Source organism: Urtica dioica, chromosome 4 (genome assembly GCF_054948205.1).
Source record: "Urtica dioica subsp. dioica isolate 48M chromosome 4, U.dioica_male_clone48M_v1_H2, whole genome shotgun sequence".
Classification (NCBI taxonomy): Eukaryota; Viridiplantae; Streptophyta; class Magnoliopsida; order Rosales; family Urticaceae; genus Urtica; species Urtica dioica.
In genome coordinates, this window is record NC_142759.1 from 12,751,170 (window position 1) to 12,773,431 (window position 22,262).

Consider the following 22,262-nt stretch of genomic DNA (forward strand, 5'->3'; position numbering starts at 1 on the left):
ATATGACTATTATATTTTAGTTCCTTTTAAGAAACTAAAACACATATATAAGTTACGTATTGGTAACTAAATACCAGACCAACTTATATAACTAAAACACTTTTATAAGTTACGTATTGGTAACTAAAACACGTATATATTAGTTACTTATTACCTGCATTCCACACGCTTGCCCGATGTACCCGATAAGCTTTGCATTCGAATCCACAGAGAGAGCAGTCATGGTACCAAGAGCTTTCTCTCTTCTTTCGTAAAACCATTTTGTCATCCTCTCCCTCAAAAAATCAAAAATCTTCGCGATCGGGAACTCCCGAGCTTTGAGAAGCACGGAGTTCAAAGATTCGGCATTGTTGGAGGTCATGATGGAGTACCTTTTTTCGGTGAAATGTGCCCGAGCCCACTTCTCATGGCCTACCTCCTTCTCAAGGTAGGTTCGGATTCCCTCATCTTCTTCATCAAGCATACCCATAAACTTTTCCCACTCGACGTGAGTGTACGCCTTGGCGGCACCGGAAAATTTCCATGCCGCTTCTTTCGTCAAACCTTTGAATTTATTCCTCACATTTTTCAGTAGATGGTACATGCAATACCCGTGATCGGATTCTCTAAATACCTTTCCAACAGCCTGAAGTATTCCTTTGTTCCTATCTGACACAATCACTTGGTGTTGTCTCTCCCCAATTGCTTTTTTTAACTGTGTTAAGAAGTAAACCCACGACTCCGTAGACTCTGAATCACCAACACCAAAGGCGAGTGGAAAAATCTGTTCGTTTGCATCCATCCCGCAGGCGGAAAACAGCGTGCCTTTGTAGTAATTCGTCAGAAAAGTTCCGTCGATGATAATTACGGGACGAAGGTATTTCCATCCTCTTTTCCACGCGCTAAGGGACATAAAGAAGTATCTAAAACGACGAGAACGTACAGTAGTCACAAGGTCGAATGAAGAACCTGGATTGGCCATCTCCATCACGTACCTCAATGTAGGCAACCTTGCGAACGATCCATCCTCAGTCCCATATAACGATTCTAAAGCTTTCTCTCTAGCCCTCCATGCTTTTTTATAATTCAATTGTACTCCGTAATCCTGCTCCATGTGCGCCATGATGTCTTTGGGCCTACATGGTGATAATGTTGGATCAACGAGTCTGTGTTTCACAACCTCCCCAACCAAATACATGGTCGCCTGAGGATGTTGTCCTTGCCTGTATTGTGCAGCACAAGTGTGCTCAGGGTCGAACCTACAAACATCAGGCACAATAACAAGTTATATGCATGTAAACTGACGACAGCTTGGAAAGATTTACACTACTCTAATTGTTTTTGTAGTATTACCTCCTTATATGGAATAATAGTGTTTTCCTCAGTCTAACTGCACGCACGGTCCACTTACAAGAGTCATCACGACAAACCACGTGGAGATACTGTGTAGTAGACGTTCTAACCTTGAACGTAAAATGATTGTTGATTGCATACATGCTCAAATGTTTTTGCAACGCGGTTTTGTTAGCATACAATCCTCCTTTACATACCCTTATGGGAGAATGTATGTCCATCACGTCCAAGAGCGTGGAATCCGATGATGGAACTGTTGTCGCTCCTTGAGAAGGCGAAGGACTGCTCGGTTCGCCGGGGACTGGAGAAGGGGGCTGGCTCGGTTCACCAGCGGCTGGAGGAGGGGGCTGGCTCGGTTCACCAGCGGCTGGAGGAGGGGGCTGGCTCGGTTCACCAGCGGCAGGAGAAGGGGGCTGGCTCGTTTCACCGGCAGCTGGAGGAGGATCACTCTCACTACTGTCAGATGGTTCACCGGCTGGCAGAGGAGACTCACGTTTCATCACAGGCGGTAAGAGACCTGCTCCTGGAAAACCACTCTCTCCGGTATTCGGAGTCGAACCAACATGCGCAGAAGAAGTCTTCAATGACTCAATCTCCAAAACCAGAGACATTATTGATGTATTCGGTTTCTCTTTCCGAATATGTAAATAACATGCCAAACTAATGTCGGAGTCAATTACTATTGGTTTTACCGCCCCTTCTGTTTCATATTTCACACTAACAACCTTATGACTGTTTTGATTTAACTTTCCCCCGGAACACGTGAACAGAACTTTTGTCAAATCTTCATACTTGGTCGTCGGCGGTATGAGAGCTGCATACGAAACACCGGCCTGGTAATAATCATCTCTTAGCCACTCACCGCTATGCTTGACGTACGTGAATATATCTCCTTTCATAGCCGCTGCAAAATTATTAGTTACAGAGAATTACACTCATTTCATAACAGTGTGGCGTGTTAGTTATGTGTACGTAACTACACAAGAAAACTACCGGAATTAGTTACAGAAACATAACTAAACAAAAAAAACATACATTTCTCAGTGATTTCCCTGTAACTAAACTCAGTAATGTTTAATCTGGGTTCCGGATTTTTTTTAATCAACAATATATGAGACTAACCTGTATTGAATTGATTGATGCAGATCTGGGCACGAAATTTACAGGGATCCGGCGAAGATCTTTGGTATGAACACCAACCCGGTCATCGGATGGACTTGACGATGATCGGTGATCGGAAAATTTCTTCACGGCGGTTTAGTTCAAACACCTCGGCAACAAAGGTGGGACAACCGAAGATGATGACGAGGCAGAAACTGGGATGGGAAACGGCGGTTTTTTTTTGGGTTAGCAGAAGAGAGCCGAAGATGATGACGAAGATGGCTGGGTTCGGTTGAGAGCTGGGTTCGGTGGGTTCGGTTGAGAGCTGGGTTCGGTTGAAGGCAGAAGAGAAAAGGGATAGGGGTTAGGTATATAGGGTGGTACTGAAGTAATTACGGATTTAAATGGAGGTTAAAATGGGTAATTTTTTCTCCTCTCTCAGTTGACCATATTTATCTCTCCTTTGACTTCTCCTAAATGTGCCATTTTTCAAAAAAAGTAGTTATGTGTCCAACCACCATAATTTACTCCTAGTTATGTCAATAAAGTCACATGCTTGAGCTTCCATATAAAAACTATATCACTATCTAATTTCAAAACTATAGATGATTGTTATATAGATGGAGATTGTTCGGGTTTGAGAGCCCATTGTTTAAAGCATTAATTTAATGTACCTGATTTCTTTATAGAGTTTGAAAGCATTGAGAGAAGTTGTAACTTTTAAGAGAATGAAAATATAATACAAGTAAATTTCTAAATTATATATATTAAAAAGTAGATTATTTCCAAATATTATATACTACTTAATTCTAGAAACTTATAAAGAAATAACCATGAATGCAAAAGAGATGTTTAATTGTTTCCATTTTTCTCTCAATTGAATCCGGATAATCTCTTTAAATGGTATTAATTATATATTCGACGATATCCAAACTAAAATTGCTTCCCGTACGTTGGGGAATTTGGTAGCCAGATTCCTTCACTTTATCAGTGGTTATTTGATATATATCTTAATTTATCCTCAACTCTTCAACACTAGATAAGTCCGAAACTCTAAATTTAAGATACAAATCACATGCCTTGATAAACTGAGTAGCTTTTGAATGTGATCTTATCAATGATTTAAACATGCCTGTGAAAGGACTCTATTTTTACAGTAATTGAAGCACAATAATTTAATGGAAATTAATATTGCAACTGCAGCTTCAACTATAGTAATTTATGCCCTAGTACCGCCTGCGGATCCAGTAATATCCCTGCTTTATAGTTATACTAAAGCCTTTGCTATCCGATTTTGCCATGTGATTAAGAAACTTTCTTGATATGTATATAAGAAACTAACACGGACGGAGCCTTTAATTTATGGCCATATGTCTTTCATCATTATTTAGTTAATTTTTTTTAGTTAACAATTTTTTTTTGTTCATTTGAAGTTGAATATATATAAATTAAATTCATTGCAGTTAACTAGTAAACATTGTTAAAATCAAATAAGAAATTTATTTCATTTAGGACAAATTATATTGTAATAAATTTTAAAAAAATTAATCGTAATTTTTTTTAACAATGTATATCATAATTAAAAAGATGTAATTCGAGATATATTATTTAACTTTGATAAGTTATTGTTGATGCTCAATTTATTAAAGGCTTTAAATTTTGTAAGCACTTTTTTTTTATAACCGACTAAAATCCATTAAGTCGTGGCATTGTCGATCCGGAGACTACTTCAGTAGCCTTAATTATTGTGTTTAGGGGAATCGAACTAAGGATAATGTACAAGGTCCCAGCGCCCTTACCACTAGACTAGTATGCTCTTTATGTTCACTAGTTTTGAACTAAGTTGTGAATATTTGTGTTGTTACGTTATAAGTTGGCTTTATTTTTTAGTGCAAGTTGTATGGAAAGATGTCGGTCTTCATGCTCCAGATTCTGGTACGACATCCTTCCTCCTGTGTGCAGACAGTATTTCTGGCAAGTTTTCGGTTTTATCTGATTGCCTCGCTGGTAACTTTATTGCGTGATATTCTTACGAGAATAGGTAAGGAAACCCTAGATACACTTCCAGAATTGTACAGCTGCTATAAAAGCCATGCGATTCCCCTTTAGCAGCCTTGACACTTTTTCTAAATACTTAGAGCTCCTAGACGTGCAAGACCGGCGGATTGGGAGGCTTTGTGTTTTGATAAGAGTGGTGTCATTCACCAAATACTATTCGAGAAGATTGAGTGATTTGGGTTATGTGTTTACATGATTGAAGACTCACGTGCGTTTGAAGACTGAAGTCATTCGGGTATAGGTGTTTGCTCGAAGAGTGGAATTGAGGATAATCTCAAATTCAGGGGGAGTCTCTGGTCTAGATATTCACTCGTGGTAATAGTTTCTAGGGCTTTGATTTTGTGTTGTAATCATATAAGACCTTGCTTGTACTATTGACTACTATATAGTAAAATCATTTCTACTGGCAGAGTGCCCTTAGACGTAGGTGATATTGCACCGAACTGGGTAACCATATTGTGTGTCGCTTATATTTATCGCACTGTTTATTGATTATCCATTATATGTGTTCAAACAAGTTGTCGGACACATTGTCAACACATTGTGTGCGACATCTTATCTTTATCTTTGTGACTAATCAAAATTTCAATTTGTTATATAACTTTTTTTATTATTATGTAGAATGCGACTATTGAGGATATTTTTAATAAGTATACGATTATGTTTTGAAGGGAGATTGACAAAATGGAGAATTACATATATATATATATATATATATATATATATATTATGGTAAATGTATTTTAGCATCTGTCTTTTATTTGTATCTTTATTATTTATTGTCTCTTCTATACTTATATTTTGTTACATACAAACTTAGGCTCTTTGTTTTGTAGCTCTTTCTCTCCATCTGAAATCCCTCTCTCAATTCATCATGGTATCAAGCGCGACTCCCATATTATTGCGTTAGGATTAATTATTCGGTGATCGAATTCACCAATAAGTACGTGGGTTTTGGACCATCACGTCCAATTTTTTCTATGGAATCATGCTCCGATTTAGCTTCGATTTTTACGAGTTTTCGTTTGGTTTCTATAGATTTTGCACCGATTTGTACCTTTTTCTTTGATTTGCTTATGGTATGTCATGAGAACATTTTTATTAAAGAGAAATGTACATGGGGTTATCTTTCATCAATTACAAAATAAAGTTGCAATTTTCTTACTTGGTTGTTTGGTAAAGCTTGAAATATATATATATATATATATATATATATATATATATATATATATATATCATCGTGCACTACGTTTGAAACTTACGTCACCCAATAGAATGAAAAGTAGACCCGTATTATGTTTTAAGCAAGGTTCGCAATCCCGCGGGTTCCGTACGGGTTCCGGTCGGGATCCCCTGAACCGGAGGGGACCGGGACGGAACGCACATAAACCGGTCCCGTGAACCAAACCCGGTCGAATCCCGGGTAAACCGGGCGGATCCCCCCAGACCGGGTCTCGTTTTGGTTATAAATAATTTGCCCCTAATTCGCGAAACCCTTATCTCCCGAGGAACAAATTTGTGCGTCCCGTCCCGACCGGATCCCGTCGACTCTCTTCGTGTTTTGCTCAAATCCCGGCCAAATCCCGTGAAACCCTTCGAGTCCGTCCTTCGTCCCGCCGGATCCCGTCCTGGAGAGGCCGATTTTGTCCAAATCCCGGGGAACCGAGAGGTACCACCCGAGTTCTTCAACTTTTGGGAATTTTTTTCAATTTTTAGTTATGAATTGTTGATTATTGTGATTATTGTCATGATGAAGTTGAAATTAGTGATTATTGGCATGATGAAGTTAAATAATAGTGTTGATTACAATTAATTTGATGATTATTATAGAATTTTAATTAATTCCGAGATTAAAATGTTGAATCGAATTGATTATTGTTATGATTAAGTTGAATTACTTGAAGTGTTGATTAAAATGAATTTGATAATTATTGTAATGGTTATATTGAATTGAAATTAATTTGATGATTGTTATGGTGATTTGTGAATATGTGGAATTGAAATGATTATGATTATGAAGTATGGCGTCCGACCCGGCATACAAGTATTGCGAGCCCGTCGAAGGACGACCGAATGCAAGCAAATGCAAATTTTGCGGGTACATCATTAGCGGTGGTGGAATCACTCGTGTGAAAAATCACTTGGCGAACATAGAGAAGACAAAAAGTGTGAAGATGTGCGACCAGGTTCCTCATGAAGTACAAGAGGAAATGCAGAAGTTACTCTACGTACGCTCTCAAAAGAAGAAGGAACGTGAAAGTTTGTGTGAGGCGATGCGAGCAGACCTTCACAAAAGTCTAGGGGACTCTGACGAAGAAATAGACGAAGGTCCCGGTGGATCTTCGAGGTCCTCTGATCCAAGAAGATCGCACTCCGGGATCAAGAGGTTGGCCAAAGCTGTCGACCGATTCTTCATTCACGAGTGACGTATACATATGTCCTACGATTATCACTTATAATTAGTGTGTTTTATCGTACGTGTTGTAATAATTTTATACTCTACTTATGGTATTTTATGTTTAAGAACTCAGTTTATGTTTGGTATGAACCTTTGTTTGAAGTATGAAGTATGAACTATGAAAACTATTTTTATTATTGTAAAATATTTGTCTGAATCCCCATCGGGTTCCTACATTTTTTGCCGGGTTCCTACCGGTAAACGGGTTCCTACCGGTATCGGTTTCCTTTTTTTTTCCTGAATCCCCCTCGGTTTCCTCTCCGGTAAGCGGTATCCCCCTAAAATTGGGGCCCCGGTACGGTAACGGTAAGGCGATCCTTGGTTTTAAGACCTATATATTATATCAGATATTATGTCTTAGAAGAAAGCTTTGACCAAGACGGTACTTTTAGACTCAGATACAAAAAGTACTTATAGTCTTGGGAAACAGACAATGCCACGTACATGGATAAAAATTAAATAATATTTTGGTAATAACCACATCTTGTCCAACAAGTTCATTACTACGTTTGAACTTACTCTCCAAGACAAGGAATCGATCCTCCCTAGCGGTCTTGACATATATATTATATATATTAACTAGATGTGCATGAATATTTACACGCACTGATAACTTCTATTCACAGCTCAACTACAAACATACACACATATACGGTTGCACTATCTTCTTCACAGAATTATGAAGCAAACAAAGTCAGAGACGAACATAGCCATTTTCCCAAGTCCCGGAATTAGCCATCTCATCCCATTCGTCGAGTTCGCGAAGCGCCTCATCGCTCTTCACGACCACAACTTCCACGTCACTTTCTTCATCCCCAACGCCGAAACCTCTACCAGAAACGCAACAGAGTCTCTTCTCGAAACACTCCCGAAACCCAAAACGCAAACCGTTTTCCTTCCGCCGGTGAACTTTGATGACCTGGAAGCCGGATCGGGAACGGGACTCCAGATACTCCTCACGATCACTCGCTCTCTCTCGTCTCTCCGAGACGCTCTGAAACCCTCGGTCACTACGAAACGTTTCGCAGCTTTCTTTGCCGATCCCTTCGGCGTCGACGCTCTGTGTGTCGCTAAAGAGCTTGGCGTCCCTTCTTACTCCTTTTTCTCCTCCAACGCCGCGTCGCTGTCTCTCTTTCTCCGCTTGCCGGAGATAGATCAACTCGCCGGGGAAATCCGGTTCATGAAGGACCTACCTGAACCGGTGAAAATACCGGGATTACCACCGCTAAAAGGCGAAGATCTCCTCGAGAAGGTCCAGGACCGTACGAGTCAAACCTACTCGGAGTTCCTCAGACTCTCGAAACTTCTCAACTCGCCGACTCTCGCCGACGGCTTCGTAGTCAACAGCTTCGAGGATCTCGAGCCAAGAGTCATCGACAGTCTGCGAGACCACGGGAACCGAACCGTGTACCCGATCGGGCCGGTGATACAAAAAACCGGAGTCGAAAACGCAAACGACTCGAAGTCCTTGGCCTGGCTAGAGAACCAGCCACGTGGCAGCGTGTTATACGTCTCGTTCGGGAGCGGCGGTACTCTGTCCCGCGAACAGCTTACCGAGCTTGCGCTCGGGCTGGAGATGAGCGGCCAGAGATTCCTGTGGGTTGCCAGAAAGCCCAACGACGAGTCCCGCAGCGGGGCCTACCTTCAGAGCGGCCAGAGCCAATCGGAGTCCGACACGTGTGACTTTCTCCCGAGCGGGTTTCTGGAGAGGACGAGGGAAATGGGCCTGGTTGTGCCGAATTGGGCCCCGCAGGCCCAAATTCTGGCCCACGAGTCCACCGGCGGGTTTCTGAGCCACTGCGGGTGGGGATCGGCGTCGGAGAGCATCGCTTCGGGTAAGCCCGTGATTACGTGGCCGCTCTTTGCCGAGCAGAACATGAACGCCGTGATGCTCGCCGACGGCCTCGGAGTTGCGCTCAGGCCCGAAATTGGGCCCGATGGGCTCGTTCGGCGTGATGACGTGGCGAGTGTGGTTCGGGTTCTCATGGGGCGAGAGGGAAAAGCAGTGAGGGATCGGATGGATGGGCTTAAAGAGGCGGCTCTTAAGGCACTTGGTCCAGAAGGGACTTCCACTAAGTCGCTTTCCGACTTGGCCTCCAAATTGACGGTTATATGATCAATTACAACACTTTGTATGTTCAAGTCTTTGTAATATATTATTCTCTTTGTTTTTGGCTATGCTTCCTTGTATTTGAATTTTCGATAATGAGGACGAGGTTTTGGGTATAGAGGAGGAGGAAAGTTAAAATGGCAAGACACACACTTGATAACTTCTAGCTTTGGAAAACTACTTTTCGGTTTATGCAACTTTATAATGAGTCTTTATGTCGCGTAACAAGAGGACCACGTTTCAAAAAAATACGTCGTCTGGGTGCTTTACCGAGACTAACAACTAAAAATCCTAGAACAGGAAACGATTTTAGAAACCAATTACGCCGATCTCGCTGGGGCGGAGGACATAGTCTTCACCCCGTATTCGGAGAGATCGTCCACCGATGATGTCCTGAGGGCGTATTGGGAAATTAAATATTCCAGTTCGTCTCGTATGGACGAGCCGAAATGCTTTTTTCGAATTTTTTTAAAAAATTCACTAAGTATTCGGTCCGTCTCTCGTAGGGGCGAGCTGAAATGCTCTTTTTGAATTTTTTGAATAATTTACTAAGTATTTTAATTCCTCTCTTGTATGGACGAGCTGAAATGCTCTTTTCCAATTTTATGGAAAATTCACCAAGTATTTCAGTTCGTCTCTTGTTTGGACATGCTGAAACGCTTTTTTCGAATTTTTTGAAAAATTCACCAAGCATTTTTAGTTCGTCTCTCGTATGGACGAGCTGAGATACTAGTTTGCTGATTCTGATCCTTGTTTTTAGCTAAGTATTCAAAATAGTCCAACCGATTTTGTGGCACTCTTTATATATGGTGATGGTTTCGACACCAACAGGGGTTTGGGTACGTCTTCGCGTCCCTGTTCTTTAAATCAAGGATTGAAATGCCGATTGCCGATTTCGTGTCGATGGTCTCCAAAAACAGGAATTGCGGTGGCCGATGGGAATTGCGACGGAAAAAATGTGGAAATTTGCTTAAGAAAATGCCGACGGAAATTTCGATGCCGATGGAAATTTCGATAAAACACGGAAATGCCGACGGAAAAAATGTTGCGTAATTCTGAATATACGAAATAAAATTCATAGTAGGCACACGTAAAAAAAGTAATTTCACAAAGTTGACAACCACACAAAGTTGGAAAAAATTCCAAACAATGGGTTGGAAAAATTCCAAACAATGGGTTAGAGAAAAGGTATTTATTGGTTATATTATAGTATACAACTTGGTTTAAAAAAAAATAGTATACAACTTTGTGCGGTTGTAAAAAGTAAAAACCCATTGTTTGTCAGAGAAAAAGTATTTAAAAACCCATTAAATGACAACCACACATTCGGACTTTTTTAAAAAAAATTGGAAAAAAAATATGACAACCGCACATGTCATCACCCATCTACAATTCACAGACCCACGAACAATTCACAGACCACGAAAATGGCGATTTCTTCTCAGTCCAAAACAAATTCTCGGACAACTGGCCGAAATCACGTTGCCTTGTCGACGACATGACCGAAAAAACGCTGATTTTGTTCATGAGCAGTCGAAATTACCTGGGCACGACGGGAATCGCGCCGTTTTGTCGGTGATCTTCGTCGACTTAGAGCAGAGGATTTTTAGGGTTTCTTCCTGGTTTGACTCGACGATTTTTCCCCGAAAATGATGATTTTATACCAGCCCCCAAACGACACAGCTTCGGCAAGACGACGACGACGCGAAAACGACATCCCCAGGATATGTCGACGACAACTTAACACGAAACGACAAATGGGCATATTTTTGCCGGCCACCTCTGATCATCGCGATTTCGCCGCCCTTTCCACGACTTTCCCCGGCAATTTAATCCTTGCTTTAAATATGCAATATGGAATAATATCTTCGGCAGATGGGTATTGTATATAAACATATACAGGTCAAAACAAGAGCATAGAGCACTATGAATATTATATCACCTCGACTGTAAAACTAAACACTCGTCTAAATAATCAATGAAACCAATACCTGGTGAAAATTGAGAGAGAGCCCCAATTGGGCTAATACTTTAGAGAAGAATGCCACATAAAATTAAAAGGAACTTAAAGAAACCCATGTCAGAGGCTCCAATATATCCCGTATAAATAAAATGTAGAGCTAAGTTCCAGCTTGAGAACATCACTCTCTCCGACGGTCGATGGAGACATCAGGATAACGAGGAGTTCGCAGATGAATTTCGCCTCAGAGAAGAGACCGTTGAGAAGCTTAAAAACCGTTTAAAAAGAAAATAGAAGAACATCGTTATCTATAGGAGAACTGAGTTCGTGGATATAACTAAACCGAAAAATAATATATTATGAGTTTGGCAAGTAATATATGCTACTGACAAGGATATTGTGACCTCTGATTGCATGATGTATATTAGGGACAACAATAAGCAGAAAAGAGACACGGAAATCTTAATAGGAATAGGGCAAGCATTGTGGAATTTTCATATGTGACATCAAGGATTCTCATACTAAGAGGAAATTTCTTTGAGTCTTAACATATAGTCCCGGACAACACACTAGAGTGAACCTAGATATTTTCTATACTCTTCACCTGAACATTCTAAAGTCCAACTTAAATATGTGCTAATTGACTTTAATTAGAGCAGGCAGTCTTATCATGGTCACTATAACTGCAGTCATCAATGGGTGAAAAGTTCAATCAATTTCTTGCAAACTTATCCAAAACGAGATTGTAGTGCAAACTTGAAATTGAAAGCTTTTAACATTCTAATAATAGCATGAGTGAGTTTAGGAGCGAAGACTGATAAATAAGTTACTCACAAATAAGTTAACCTCCGTTCTTGATAAGTTCGTGGATATTAAAATAGAAGAATCCAGTATTCAACTCAGTATTGCCTTTTTGGTTATATATATATATATATATATATATATATATATATATATATATATATATATATATATATATATTATACTAGGTGCAAAAACGTGGTTCACACGTTGGAGATTGAAAATTAGTTTTGAATAACGTATATTAGCAGACATGTATGTATAATACTTGCAGTAGCATAAAGAAAACTTTAAATAACTATACAACACCTAAAGGAAATAAACACAACACAACCCAACCCAACCTGCTTAGATAATTACAAAACGTATATGTGCTTCAGTATCACAAGTACAATACATGTAAATTGATGTTGCTAATACTTACTGAAGCAGATTATTGATAAAAACAAAACACAGTGTCGAGGAAACCAATAAACGGTCAGTAAAGAACACTTACTTACTTTCGGGAACTACATGTGCAAAGAATATTTGGAGTGCAGGCGTGCGCGTGAAATGTGATTCTGTAGGTGGCAAAGTAGATTTGCGATTTCTCTATAAAAACAAGAAATAAAAAAAGACAGTTACGGAAATATTTCAGCTTTCATATTATCTGGAAAAGCCGTGCAGTAAAAAAACTTAGTTTCAATACCTTTTTCGAAGGTAACTCATGTCCAATGCTAAATAATTACCTAAGGCCATGTCTGAGGGAGTAGAATCACATGTCTCAGGGTAAGAACGTTTCCGCTAAACAATAAACGTGAGTATTAGACTTTCATTTGCTCAGATTATATTTTTTGTATTAGTTTAAAAAATAGAACAGACTGAGACAGAGCTGACCTTTTCGTATTGTCTTGTTCGTTTACAGTCGAGGTATGACGCTAATATCGTGTTCGATGGTACAGAATCTTCACATCCTGGAAAAGGCACAAGTAAACCATAAAAAATTTACCAAATTAATATGGTGAGCAGTACGAGAACATAGAATTGAATTACAAATATATTACCATTGTCAGCCATTCTAGAACACAGCAGCTTTATAGGAAGGAGTTGCTGAAATTCCGTTCAAAAATACAAATGAAACAAAGAGACCTCTGTAGCCAAGTGTTAAGGCTGCAACTGAAAAAGATGATGTAAATGAACTGAGACAAAGATAGAGGATGTACGAAACAAACCCAAAAATGGAGAAGGTAAAATTTAAAATAATAATAAGAATAAGAGAACACATCTGTGAGATTCAATGCATTAACATTTCCTTCTCGGTCCTATTCTTGTCCACATATAGGTATAATGTTGTGAAGGAAAAAAAAAAAAAAAAAAAAAAAAAAAACCATCTATTAAGGAAATTTAACAGGAGAAATGGAATCAAAGTATTCTAATTCAAGTCAAGCAGCACGGATGAGTATAATCATAACTTAATGAATTGCAGACATCTCCCTTAAAAGAGAACAATACAAACCCATTTTGATTAGGAAAATACAAGTCCAAAACTGAATTGAACTTTTGCTTATATCAGGTCTAAAACTCTCCCATTGCCATGTTAGTTTCCTATCATCCCATACCATCTTCACACGAGAGACAGCATAGAAGATAACATGAAAATAAATCATTACCTGGGATAGTTGGTGGAGAATCTCGTCCACTGTAACCGATTTTGGCTGGGATTCTCGACTTCCTCTTCTCACCCACACAGATTCCTAATAGTCCTTAGTCCCACCCTATACACAATGAAGTGAATCATAATTACATTGTGTATTGATATCAACTGTAAGAAAAAAAATATGAGAATCCTAAGTACAAGCCAGACCCGCGCAGCTTTGATCACTTGATCGGTACCAAGTGTAAAATGAATACGATCGTTCCTGTCAAAACTCGACTTGAAAATTATAGAGTCTGTCAGTGATCCTACAGCGTCCCATAAACAAATCGATGATTCATACAATGTTTTGACATGGTGAGCAATGGCGCACCGAGGTTTTGAGCCCTTGTTTTTTTGCTTTAATGTCAATGCCAATTTCCTATTCTTTCATTTACTTTCTTAATATTCTATGTTTGGGACATAGAGTACAAATAAATACAAACCCTCCCAAAAAAATCTATATATATACAAACCCGTGAAACTCACTATTTTAATTCTCACTGACTGTCGACCATTCCCAACCTTCCTCTGTTCTAATGACGAAAACTAAAAATACCCCATACCAGATGAAACTAAAAATCACTTCACCAATATTGAGTACTGCATTCAAACAAAGATTCGGCTACTCAAGTGATTCAAAAAAATATATGAAAGGATCTCACAAGGATACAAACCTGATGAGTCGACTAGTGCTTCACCATCAACCATCAAGATCGGAACCTTCTTGTACTTTATACAGTATGTCATGGTAGTCCAAGTAGGCTGTGATGAAAGCAAAGTACAGACAAGCAGTTCGTCAACAACAGAAACAACGAAGGCTAGAAATCAGAATCTCTAGAATAGGCTCACTCATACTATATTCATAGCGATCTCAAATTTCACAAATTCTTAAATGCTGATCTAAGTCTCCAGGACAAGACTTTATCAAAATAAAAAAATATTATGTCTCAACACCAGACATGTTCATCTCCTTCAGTACTTTCATCTTCATCAGGCGTTCTTTTGATTGCACAGTAGTCAATCCCATGCTTCTGTACCTGAATACACACAACCAATGCAAACTTGATTTACTCTTTGACCTTATACATATGTTGATACAGGTGAAAAAAAAAACATTATCTAGTTATATATATTTATAAGAGGTTTTTAAGAAGCTGAGCTTGCGGCCAATGAAGCTGATATTGCCAAATTATTCAAGGGAGACGGTCTGGGTTTCTGCCGGTAGTAGCGCAAGAAATCCTGGGCTCCAATTGTTTTGGTCGAGATTTTCTTGTTTTCTTGCTCGATCTGGTAGTGATGACGAGCTTGGAGCCCGCAAGTTCCACGGTGTTTCCTTCACCCGAAACAACCAGATGACCCTGCTCAGCCGGTTCGCCACGAGATTCAGCGCCAAGAGCACGTAAAGGTTCAATATCGTGGAAGGAATTTTTATATTACATTTATCAATTAAAGTGAATGAAATGAACACGTTACGTTCTCGATCTCCAGGGAAACTGGACGAAATTCATTCCAACAATCCCAATCAACCTCCCAAATGATTTGTTTGATTTTATCGCTAGAAAACAATCCATAAAATTCAAACACAATTAAACGAATAACCTTACAAATCGAACAAAAACATTAGAGGTTATTTGAAGAACGAAAAAAAAAAGAATATCTAAGCAAACCTTGCGCTTGAGATTGTAGCGATGCCATTAGGACTTGTAATGAAGCTTTTGCTCTGACTCGTCCGGAATTTCAGGACAAGGCCATCTCTGACGGCGCAATTTCCGACCCGCACACCCTCGTTTCCCTCGACGACGGCCGGCGCCTCGTCTCGTGCCGCCGCTCCACACAAACACGCGAGACGTACCGATCTTTCGAACAGATCGGTCCTCTTCGAGCTTCGATGATCCGGTGCTGAGCGCGGAGAGCGGTGTCGTACTTCCTCCGCCAGAGATCGCGCTGAGACTCGGCGGCGACGGAGCGAGAGAGAAGGAGGGCTCCGGCGAGTCCAGGGAGACGGAGGTGTACTCGAGCCTCTCGAGGCGTTCGAGTCCGTCTCTGGGCCGTAGAAGAACCTTCTTCGCGCTCCCGTACATCTCCGACAGAGTCCCTCTGCCTCGTCTGCTCCCGCTCGGCTCCACATCAATTTTAGATCTGCTTTTTCTTTAATAATATATATATATATATATATATATATATATATATATATATTAATTTTAGGTTGATTTTACCGTCGTCGGTGGTGGTTTTTTTTTTTAGAATGTAATTTTTATAGTTAAATAATATATGTTAGAGAAACAAGAAGACTCGGGATAATACTGTCAGGTCAACTTTTTTCATTTCAAATCAGACTTACATTCCATTAGGCCTACTTTCCATTACATTGATTGAATATCCGATTATCTAAAACAAAAAAGAAAAAGAAAAAGAAAGAAAAAAAAAACTGAGCAGAGCACGACGAAACATTCGAGCTTAACTCAATAAAGAGTAATATGGAAGTTCGGCCTAATAAGCACAGCGACGGCTATCTGGTATCTGGTTTCTTCGGGTAGAGCTCGGTTGCAAAGCACCTCCACATTCCACTGCGAAGGAATGCTGTAGCTCTCCACCTCTCGGACCGAGCTCGCTTCAAGCTGAAAGTGGAAACGCCGTGGACGGACGCGTCCGGCGCGGCCAAGGGCTACGTTAGACCTGATGGAGCGGAGGATTTCCTGGTACCAGCGCCTTTGGCCTCGGAGAGATCGCAGCTGCCTCCGGTACCCGCGGATCGCTGAGTCGACCGGGAAGTACGGAGACCGATTCACCACGATGAAGCCCCGGTGTCTCGGTGCTACCGTCGGCGGAACTCTGTGACGAACCACGGGGCGCACCATCGTGTGTAGTCAGGTAAGAGAGAGAGAGAGATCGAAGAGAGTGGTAGAGAGAGAGAGAGATCAAGAAGGTAGTGAATTAGTGTAGGAACGGAATTAGTTACAGAGAGAGAGAGAACGCGAGCGTGAAAGAGAGGGAAAACCACGTGGCAAGCGGAGAGAGTGTCCAAAAAATTGGTAAAAAATATTACAAAAAAAACTTTGAAATTCTCAAAGAAAATTAAACTTATGGAGATTGAATGACGAACAAAGCCTTTTTCTGGAAAATCAACAAAAAAAAAAAAAAATGTTAACAAATAACCCTAAAAACTTATAAATCTATATAGGAAGGGCAAAAGTTACTAATGTTAGAGAAAACGTGCAATTACAAGGCTAAAAAAAATAGATTCTCTAACAACATTTTCAAAATTGTGCTCCAACTCCAAGTATTAGCATTTATCTATCTCACACATTACTAATTAATTTAAGGTATCACTAACTTTTTTCCGAAGGACCAAATCAAGTACTGGGTCCAAGTGTATATGGTAAATATTAGAGCACTATCAGTACTTGGTTTTGAATAAAAACGTGTGAATTTTGTAAAGTGTTTACAATATTAATTTAATTGTAGCTATTTGTTATGAGCTTGACAATATTTACATGTGGACTAAAAAAAATTGCTGAGAGGTTGATTTTCTTAGAATTTATCATGTATTTACAATCGTACCTATTCATAATTATATACTCCAATTTCATGAAGTTGTAAGAAAAAAAAAACAATGATCTAACTCCATAAAAATTAAAATAAAATAAAAAATGAAAAACACTGATCTAACAGAATGTGTAACGGCTCACTGTAAAACAAAAGATATTGTGTCAAGACTCAAGATTCACAAGTCTCAAGAGCAGGTGCAATTATCAAGGGTGTTGTTAAATTTAACAAACCAAGGATTAATACTAATGACATATAATTAGCATACATGATGTATGAATGTTGTCGCTGAGGGTCATATTTAGAATTTCTTTTACTTTTATTAAAAATATGATGGTAGTATAAATGTGTTGTAGTCTATAAAAAGTGGTTCCAATTAGTTATAGTATACAACGAGCTAATTACGCGCTATATGTGAATTAATTGCTGAGTGAGATTTCACATCCAACAAAAGTTAATTAACGTATGTTTTCATATATGCATTACTATTTATTAAAAAATCGTGTAATATATATATATATATATATATATATATATATATATATATATATATACTATTTATACGCGCGTTGCCGCGGGTTATACATATATGTATTATATTTATTAAAAAACGTGTAGTTGCTACCAATCGATACCTCAATATCTGTTTGATGAGGTCTTTCTAGTCTTGTAAATAAATCCATATTCAAGTTGCTCGTATTTAAGAATAGTGCAAAAAAAAAAAATAACATGAGAAAATGATTAGTTAATAAATAACGAAATATATATAGAATCATAAAGAGAAATTCAGTCAACTTACCCTTTGATTAAAAGAATACAAATCTATTACAGATTTAAACATCAATTTTTTTTTAATAAAAGTTCAAAATTAAGTTATTTAATCTGATTTTCATTCCCCGTTGAATATATTAACGCCATTTGTATAGTAAACTGATAGTAACAAATGAGCCTAATATCTTAGTATATAGTGACTTACGTGGTAGTCAGGTTTTTTTAAGAGCTGAGTATACTATAAATGAAGTCATATATTGTAATAAATAAATAAAAAAACCAGTCGTTTTCTAACCATGTTTTTTAAATGCTTTAATAAAACGAAACAAGGGTTATCTAAAGTACTAAGAAATTAAGAATAAATGAATTAATATATTGTAATAAAAAAAACAAAAAATTATAAAAATAGCCAACTTAAACGTTTGATATTACTAAATAGTCAAGATTTGGTAAATATTAGGTAAATAACCATAAATGATGACGTGGCTTAATATGACAGTGGTTATTTAGTTAGTATTTACGTTTGTAAATATATAAAATTGGTTATTTACCTAATATTTATCAAAGGCTATTTAGCAATTTTCAACTTTTAAATTGGCTATTTTACTAAATTATCCTAAAAAAAATATACAAATATTATATAATTGAAGTGACTTACATGTATAACAAGTGATGTGTCGAAGCAATCAGCAGTAGACCAGGCTCAAACTCAAGGTAGCTAATGAAGTAACAGAAATTAGTGGTCATAACATATCTTCAACTAACCACAGCTATTATCCAATAGAAATTGAAATGCTGAAATCACCGTCTGGTTAAAAACTTATAATGCATAAGAAAACGGAGACGGCAATGAAAAGTCATTAGATATTATGTGACTTTACGACTCTATAATATTGTGTGTATAAAAAATAAATTTTTTATTTGAATTCAAACCAATTTTTTTCCTCTTTTTTATTACTTTGCTTTGAAATGGGTACGGAGTTCTAAGACTCATTTGTGAGACATGAAAGTTTTTTTGTTTTTACATTTAGATAGAAACAAAGTTATATATATATATATATATACACACACACATGCACATAAAGTAATATTATGAAAGCAAACTATGTAAGCATAATTATTTTAATTCTTTTGATCGGATAATGTCATCTTTTGTTTCTAACTTAATTGATCAGTTAAAGATCAAATATTGAAGAAGAAGTAATTGGATTGAGATAGAGGAAGATGTACGCAGAGCTTGTAGAGTATTCCAGATAATATCAACTTTTCGAAATGGTTATGTATAGAGAGAGACTCAAAACTTTACCCCATTTTATCTATTTTTATTTAATTTATTTAATTGGCTACTAAATTGGCTATAGTAATAGTATACCAAGCTTTAGTAGTATGTATTTACTATGTCTTACCACTACTAAAAATCATGCTTTTCACAGCACATGTTTTCACGGCGTTTGACAAAAAAAAAACGCCGTCAAAACATCATTTTTTTATTGTCGAATCGTAAGAAGACACGTGGCCTGTGAAGAGAAACGCTGTGGAAAACATAAGACAACGCTTTCATTTTATTCCCTCGAATTACAAGAAGCCATGTGGAGAAGACGTGGTTTGAAAAAAAAAGTTTTGACAGCGTTTATATACAAACGTTGTGAAAAGTTAATTTACAATTATAACTTGACACGTGTTATAAGTTTCAGAATTTAATTTAATTGTATTTATTTTATGTCGTTAGTTTTTGTTTCACAGCGTTTATGGGAAAGCGCTGTCAAAGTTCAATGAATTTATTTTTGTGTATGTGGCAGTTTATTCTTTCATTCTATTTCTCTTAGTATAGAAAAAACCCCTAAATCTGAATATATACCAAGGAACTAAATGCCGGCGAATTTCCCGGAATTTCGGGTGGAAATTCCATTTCCATGGGTCAACGGCGAGCGGAAGAGACATATGTCGTTTCCATGTGTGATGTCGCTGGAATTTCCAAGAAACGACATTTCGTTTCTGTCGTTTAATGACGGTTGATGTCGTTCCAACTTGTGTATAAAACCATCTTCATATCCAGGAAATTCGAGGAAATTCGAAGGAAAAGAAAAAAAAAAAGACTCGCGGCTGTGGAGGAGAGAACGTGGGTGTCGGAGGAATTCGACGGCGATCGGCGAGTTTCCACCATTTTCGTCATGCTCAAGGTATAAATCAACAAGATGTCGACGAATTTCCTCCGATTTGAAGGAATTTCCAAGTCGTTTTGGAAACCCTAGATTCTGAAACTTGCACCTTCAATTTCTTGAGTAATTTGATTTTTTTTTCATATAATCCTCTTCATGAAAGTTGTTTGTAATGTGACGATCTATCATATATATTTTTTCCAGATTTTTTGGTGAAATTCCGGCGAACCTTGAAATTTTCCGGCGGAACACCGTTTTTTCCGGCGAACCTTGAATTTTCCGGCGACTGAAAAAACCGAAGTTCAAGTTTTATTTCTGTTTTTAAGTAAGTTTATGTGTTTAATTTTTATCTTGTATATGCTAGAAATGAAATTATTTAAGACTTAAGTGTATGAATTTATTGATATATTGAAATTGTTACGTTTTGAATTGAAATGAAATTAGTTTGAACTTTGAATAGAAATGTTTGACATGTTGAAATAAATTTGTTGCATGTTTAAATTAGATTATTAATTGAAATTGTTACGTTTTGAATTGAAATTAAATTAGTTTGAACTTTGAATAGAATTTATTGATATCTTGAAATAAATTTGTTGACATGTTTAAATTAGATTATGAATTGAAATTGTTACGTTTTGAATTGAAATGAAAGTAGTTTGACTCAAGGAACTAAATGCCGGCGAATTTCCCGGAATTTCGGGTGGAAATTCCATTTCCATGGGTCAACGGCGAGCGGAAGAGACATATGTCGTTTCCATGTGTGATGTCGCTGGAATTTCCAAGAAACGACATATATTTCCAGCCCCAAACATACGCAGCTTCAAGTTTCAAATCGTATAACGACTCATCGACACAAAAAGCTTCGTACATAGCGATTAATAGCTTCGCCCGAGATATGTCTTTCGCTAGTGCACGCTGTTCGAATCGCGATTCATTAGTATATTCTCATTTTGTATCTTTGTTCACCCAAGTACCATCAAATAAACAACATATATGAACGTCTGGACCTGTTAAGAAGTTAAAAAGTATACATTAGAAGTCAAATCTGTATAAGTTAAAAAGTTCGAAATGCAATCGAAATAACAGCTATAAAGTTCGAAATTACAGACAAAAAATTCGAACTTTTTCCAGGATCCCAAATGACGAACCCAAATTCCTTTTTCCAGCAAAGCAAACAAATCTCTTACAAAATATCATCGAATTAGGGATCGAAACTTACCCATTTTTCTTCTCTCAAGTGGTTAACTACATAGAAGGCCCAACAAATTTGAGTTTAAAGGAATTATGGCATGGGCATCGTGGGCGCTCTGTGTAGCGACGAGGAGTGCTGGACTGACTCGCGATGAAGTGGCTGGCTTGGGCGCTGAGATTTCGCGTGGGTTTCTTCCGTTCGACGCTCTGGTTCGGGCTTCGTCCTTTCTTGCCATGCGTGGGTTTGGGATGGCGGGGTTTTGCTCACTCTTTTTATTTCGATTTTCTTTAACTCATTTAACTCTCTTACTGAAGGAATAAGAAGGAAGGTAAAGGTATTTATGACTTTTCATAAGTAAAAATGCTTGATTTTCCTAAAAGTACCAAAACATGATTTTATTTTCAAATGTGATGTCACAAAAGGTTTGATTTATCAAGTTTCCCTTCTTTTTCCTCTTCCTATGTAATACATAATAATAATACTACTCCCTATATTTAAGTCAATTACCACCATTTCAATACTTTATGATATAATAAAATATCATGAATTGTAAACTGTTATTATTTAAATACTTCCATGGTGCATCTTCATGAAGCATAATTGTAAATTGTTGATTTACAAGCAAATAATTATTAAACGAGTTGGCAATATGAGCCAATGACATATATGATAGATATCAAATGTCAGTGACTGGGAATTTGCTCACAGTCACCGAGAGAGAGACTACCCTTACCTTTTTAAAAAATAGGATATACAACAACGAGAAAATGGAAGAGAAAAATCATCAGTAGCATGTGGGTCCCACGCAGAGAAGGAAAACAAGAGAAATTTTTGTTTATTGAGCCACGTGTCATTCCAGATTGCCCAACACGTGATGGAGAAAGAGAAAAAGAGATTCGAGCAAAAGAAAAAAATGAGAGAAAAGATAAAAGAGAAATATGACCTCAGATAAAAAAAAAAAAAAAAAAGTAAGAGGAGTGAAATAAGACGGCTGAGCCGCCACGTTTCAGAAACATTTTTATGAGCTCTGTCATAAAACTTTTTTTAGACAAAGAAGTGTCATAAATTCCCTCAAACGAAACTAGTTTTATCTGCTCTA

The 22,262-nt window shown here is 37.9% G+C and overlaps 1 protein-coding gene, 1 long non-coding RNA gene and 1 pseudogene across 17 annotated transcripts; 1 reads left to right on the forward strand and 2 right to left on the reverse strand.

The window, feature by feature from the left end:
• Positions 1-284: 284 nt before the first annotated feature.
• On the reverse strand, positions 285-1,943 carry LOC149400544 (uncharacterized). Its single transcript, XM_089610449.1, has 3 exons — positions 1,333-1,943; positions 372-1,238; positions 285-315 (listed from the first exon to the last, which is right to left on the reverse strand). The coding sequence occupies exons 1-3, from the start codon at positions 1,941-1,943 to the stop codon at positions 285-287; spliced, it is 1,509 nt and encodes a 502-aa protein (XP_089466575.1).
• Positions 1,944-7,553: 5,610 nt separating this feature from the next.
• Positions 7,554-9,197, forward strand: LOC149400545 (hydroquinone glucosyltransferase pseudogene; annotated as a pseudogene).
• Positions 9,198-10,960: 1,763 nt separating this feature from the next.
• LOC149400546 (uncharacterized) lies at positions 10,961-15,299 on the reverse strand. 16 transcript variants are annotated; one of them, XR_016296573.1, is made up of 8 exons: positions 15,163-15,299; positions 14,170-15,050; positions 13,470-13,574; positions 12,864-12,917; positions 12,697-12,773; positions 12,549-12,603; positions 12,321-12,411; positions 10,961-11,286 (listed from the first exon to the last, which is right to left on the reverse strand). It is a non-coding gene; the product is annotated as an uncharacterized LOC149400546 (long non-coding RNA). The 16 variants fall into 16 exon arrangements; XR_016296572.1 differs by having other exon boundaries at positions 12,864-12,969; XR_016296571.1 differs by having other exon boundaries at positions 12,864-12,975.
• Between the last annotated feature and the right edge of the window lie 6,963 nt (positions 15,300-22,262).

Coding starts and splice junctions, on each gene's coding strand:
- LOC149400544 (XM_089610449.1), bottom strand. CDS start 1,943: ATGTCTCTGGTTTTGGAGATTGAGTCATTGAAGACTTCTTCTGCGCAT. Junction 1,239..1,332: donor CTATTATTCCATATAAGGAG/GTAATACTACAA, acceptor TGATGTTTGTAG/GTTCGACCCTGAGCACACTT. Junction 316..371: donor GCACATTTCACCGAAAAAAG/GTACTCCATCAT, acceptor TGCTTCTCAAAG/CTCGGGAGTTCCCGATCGCG.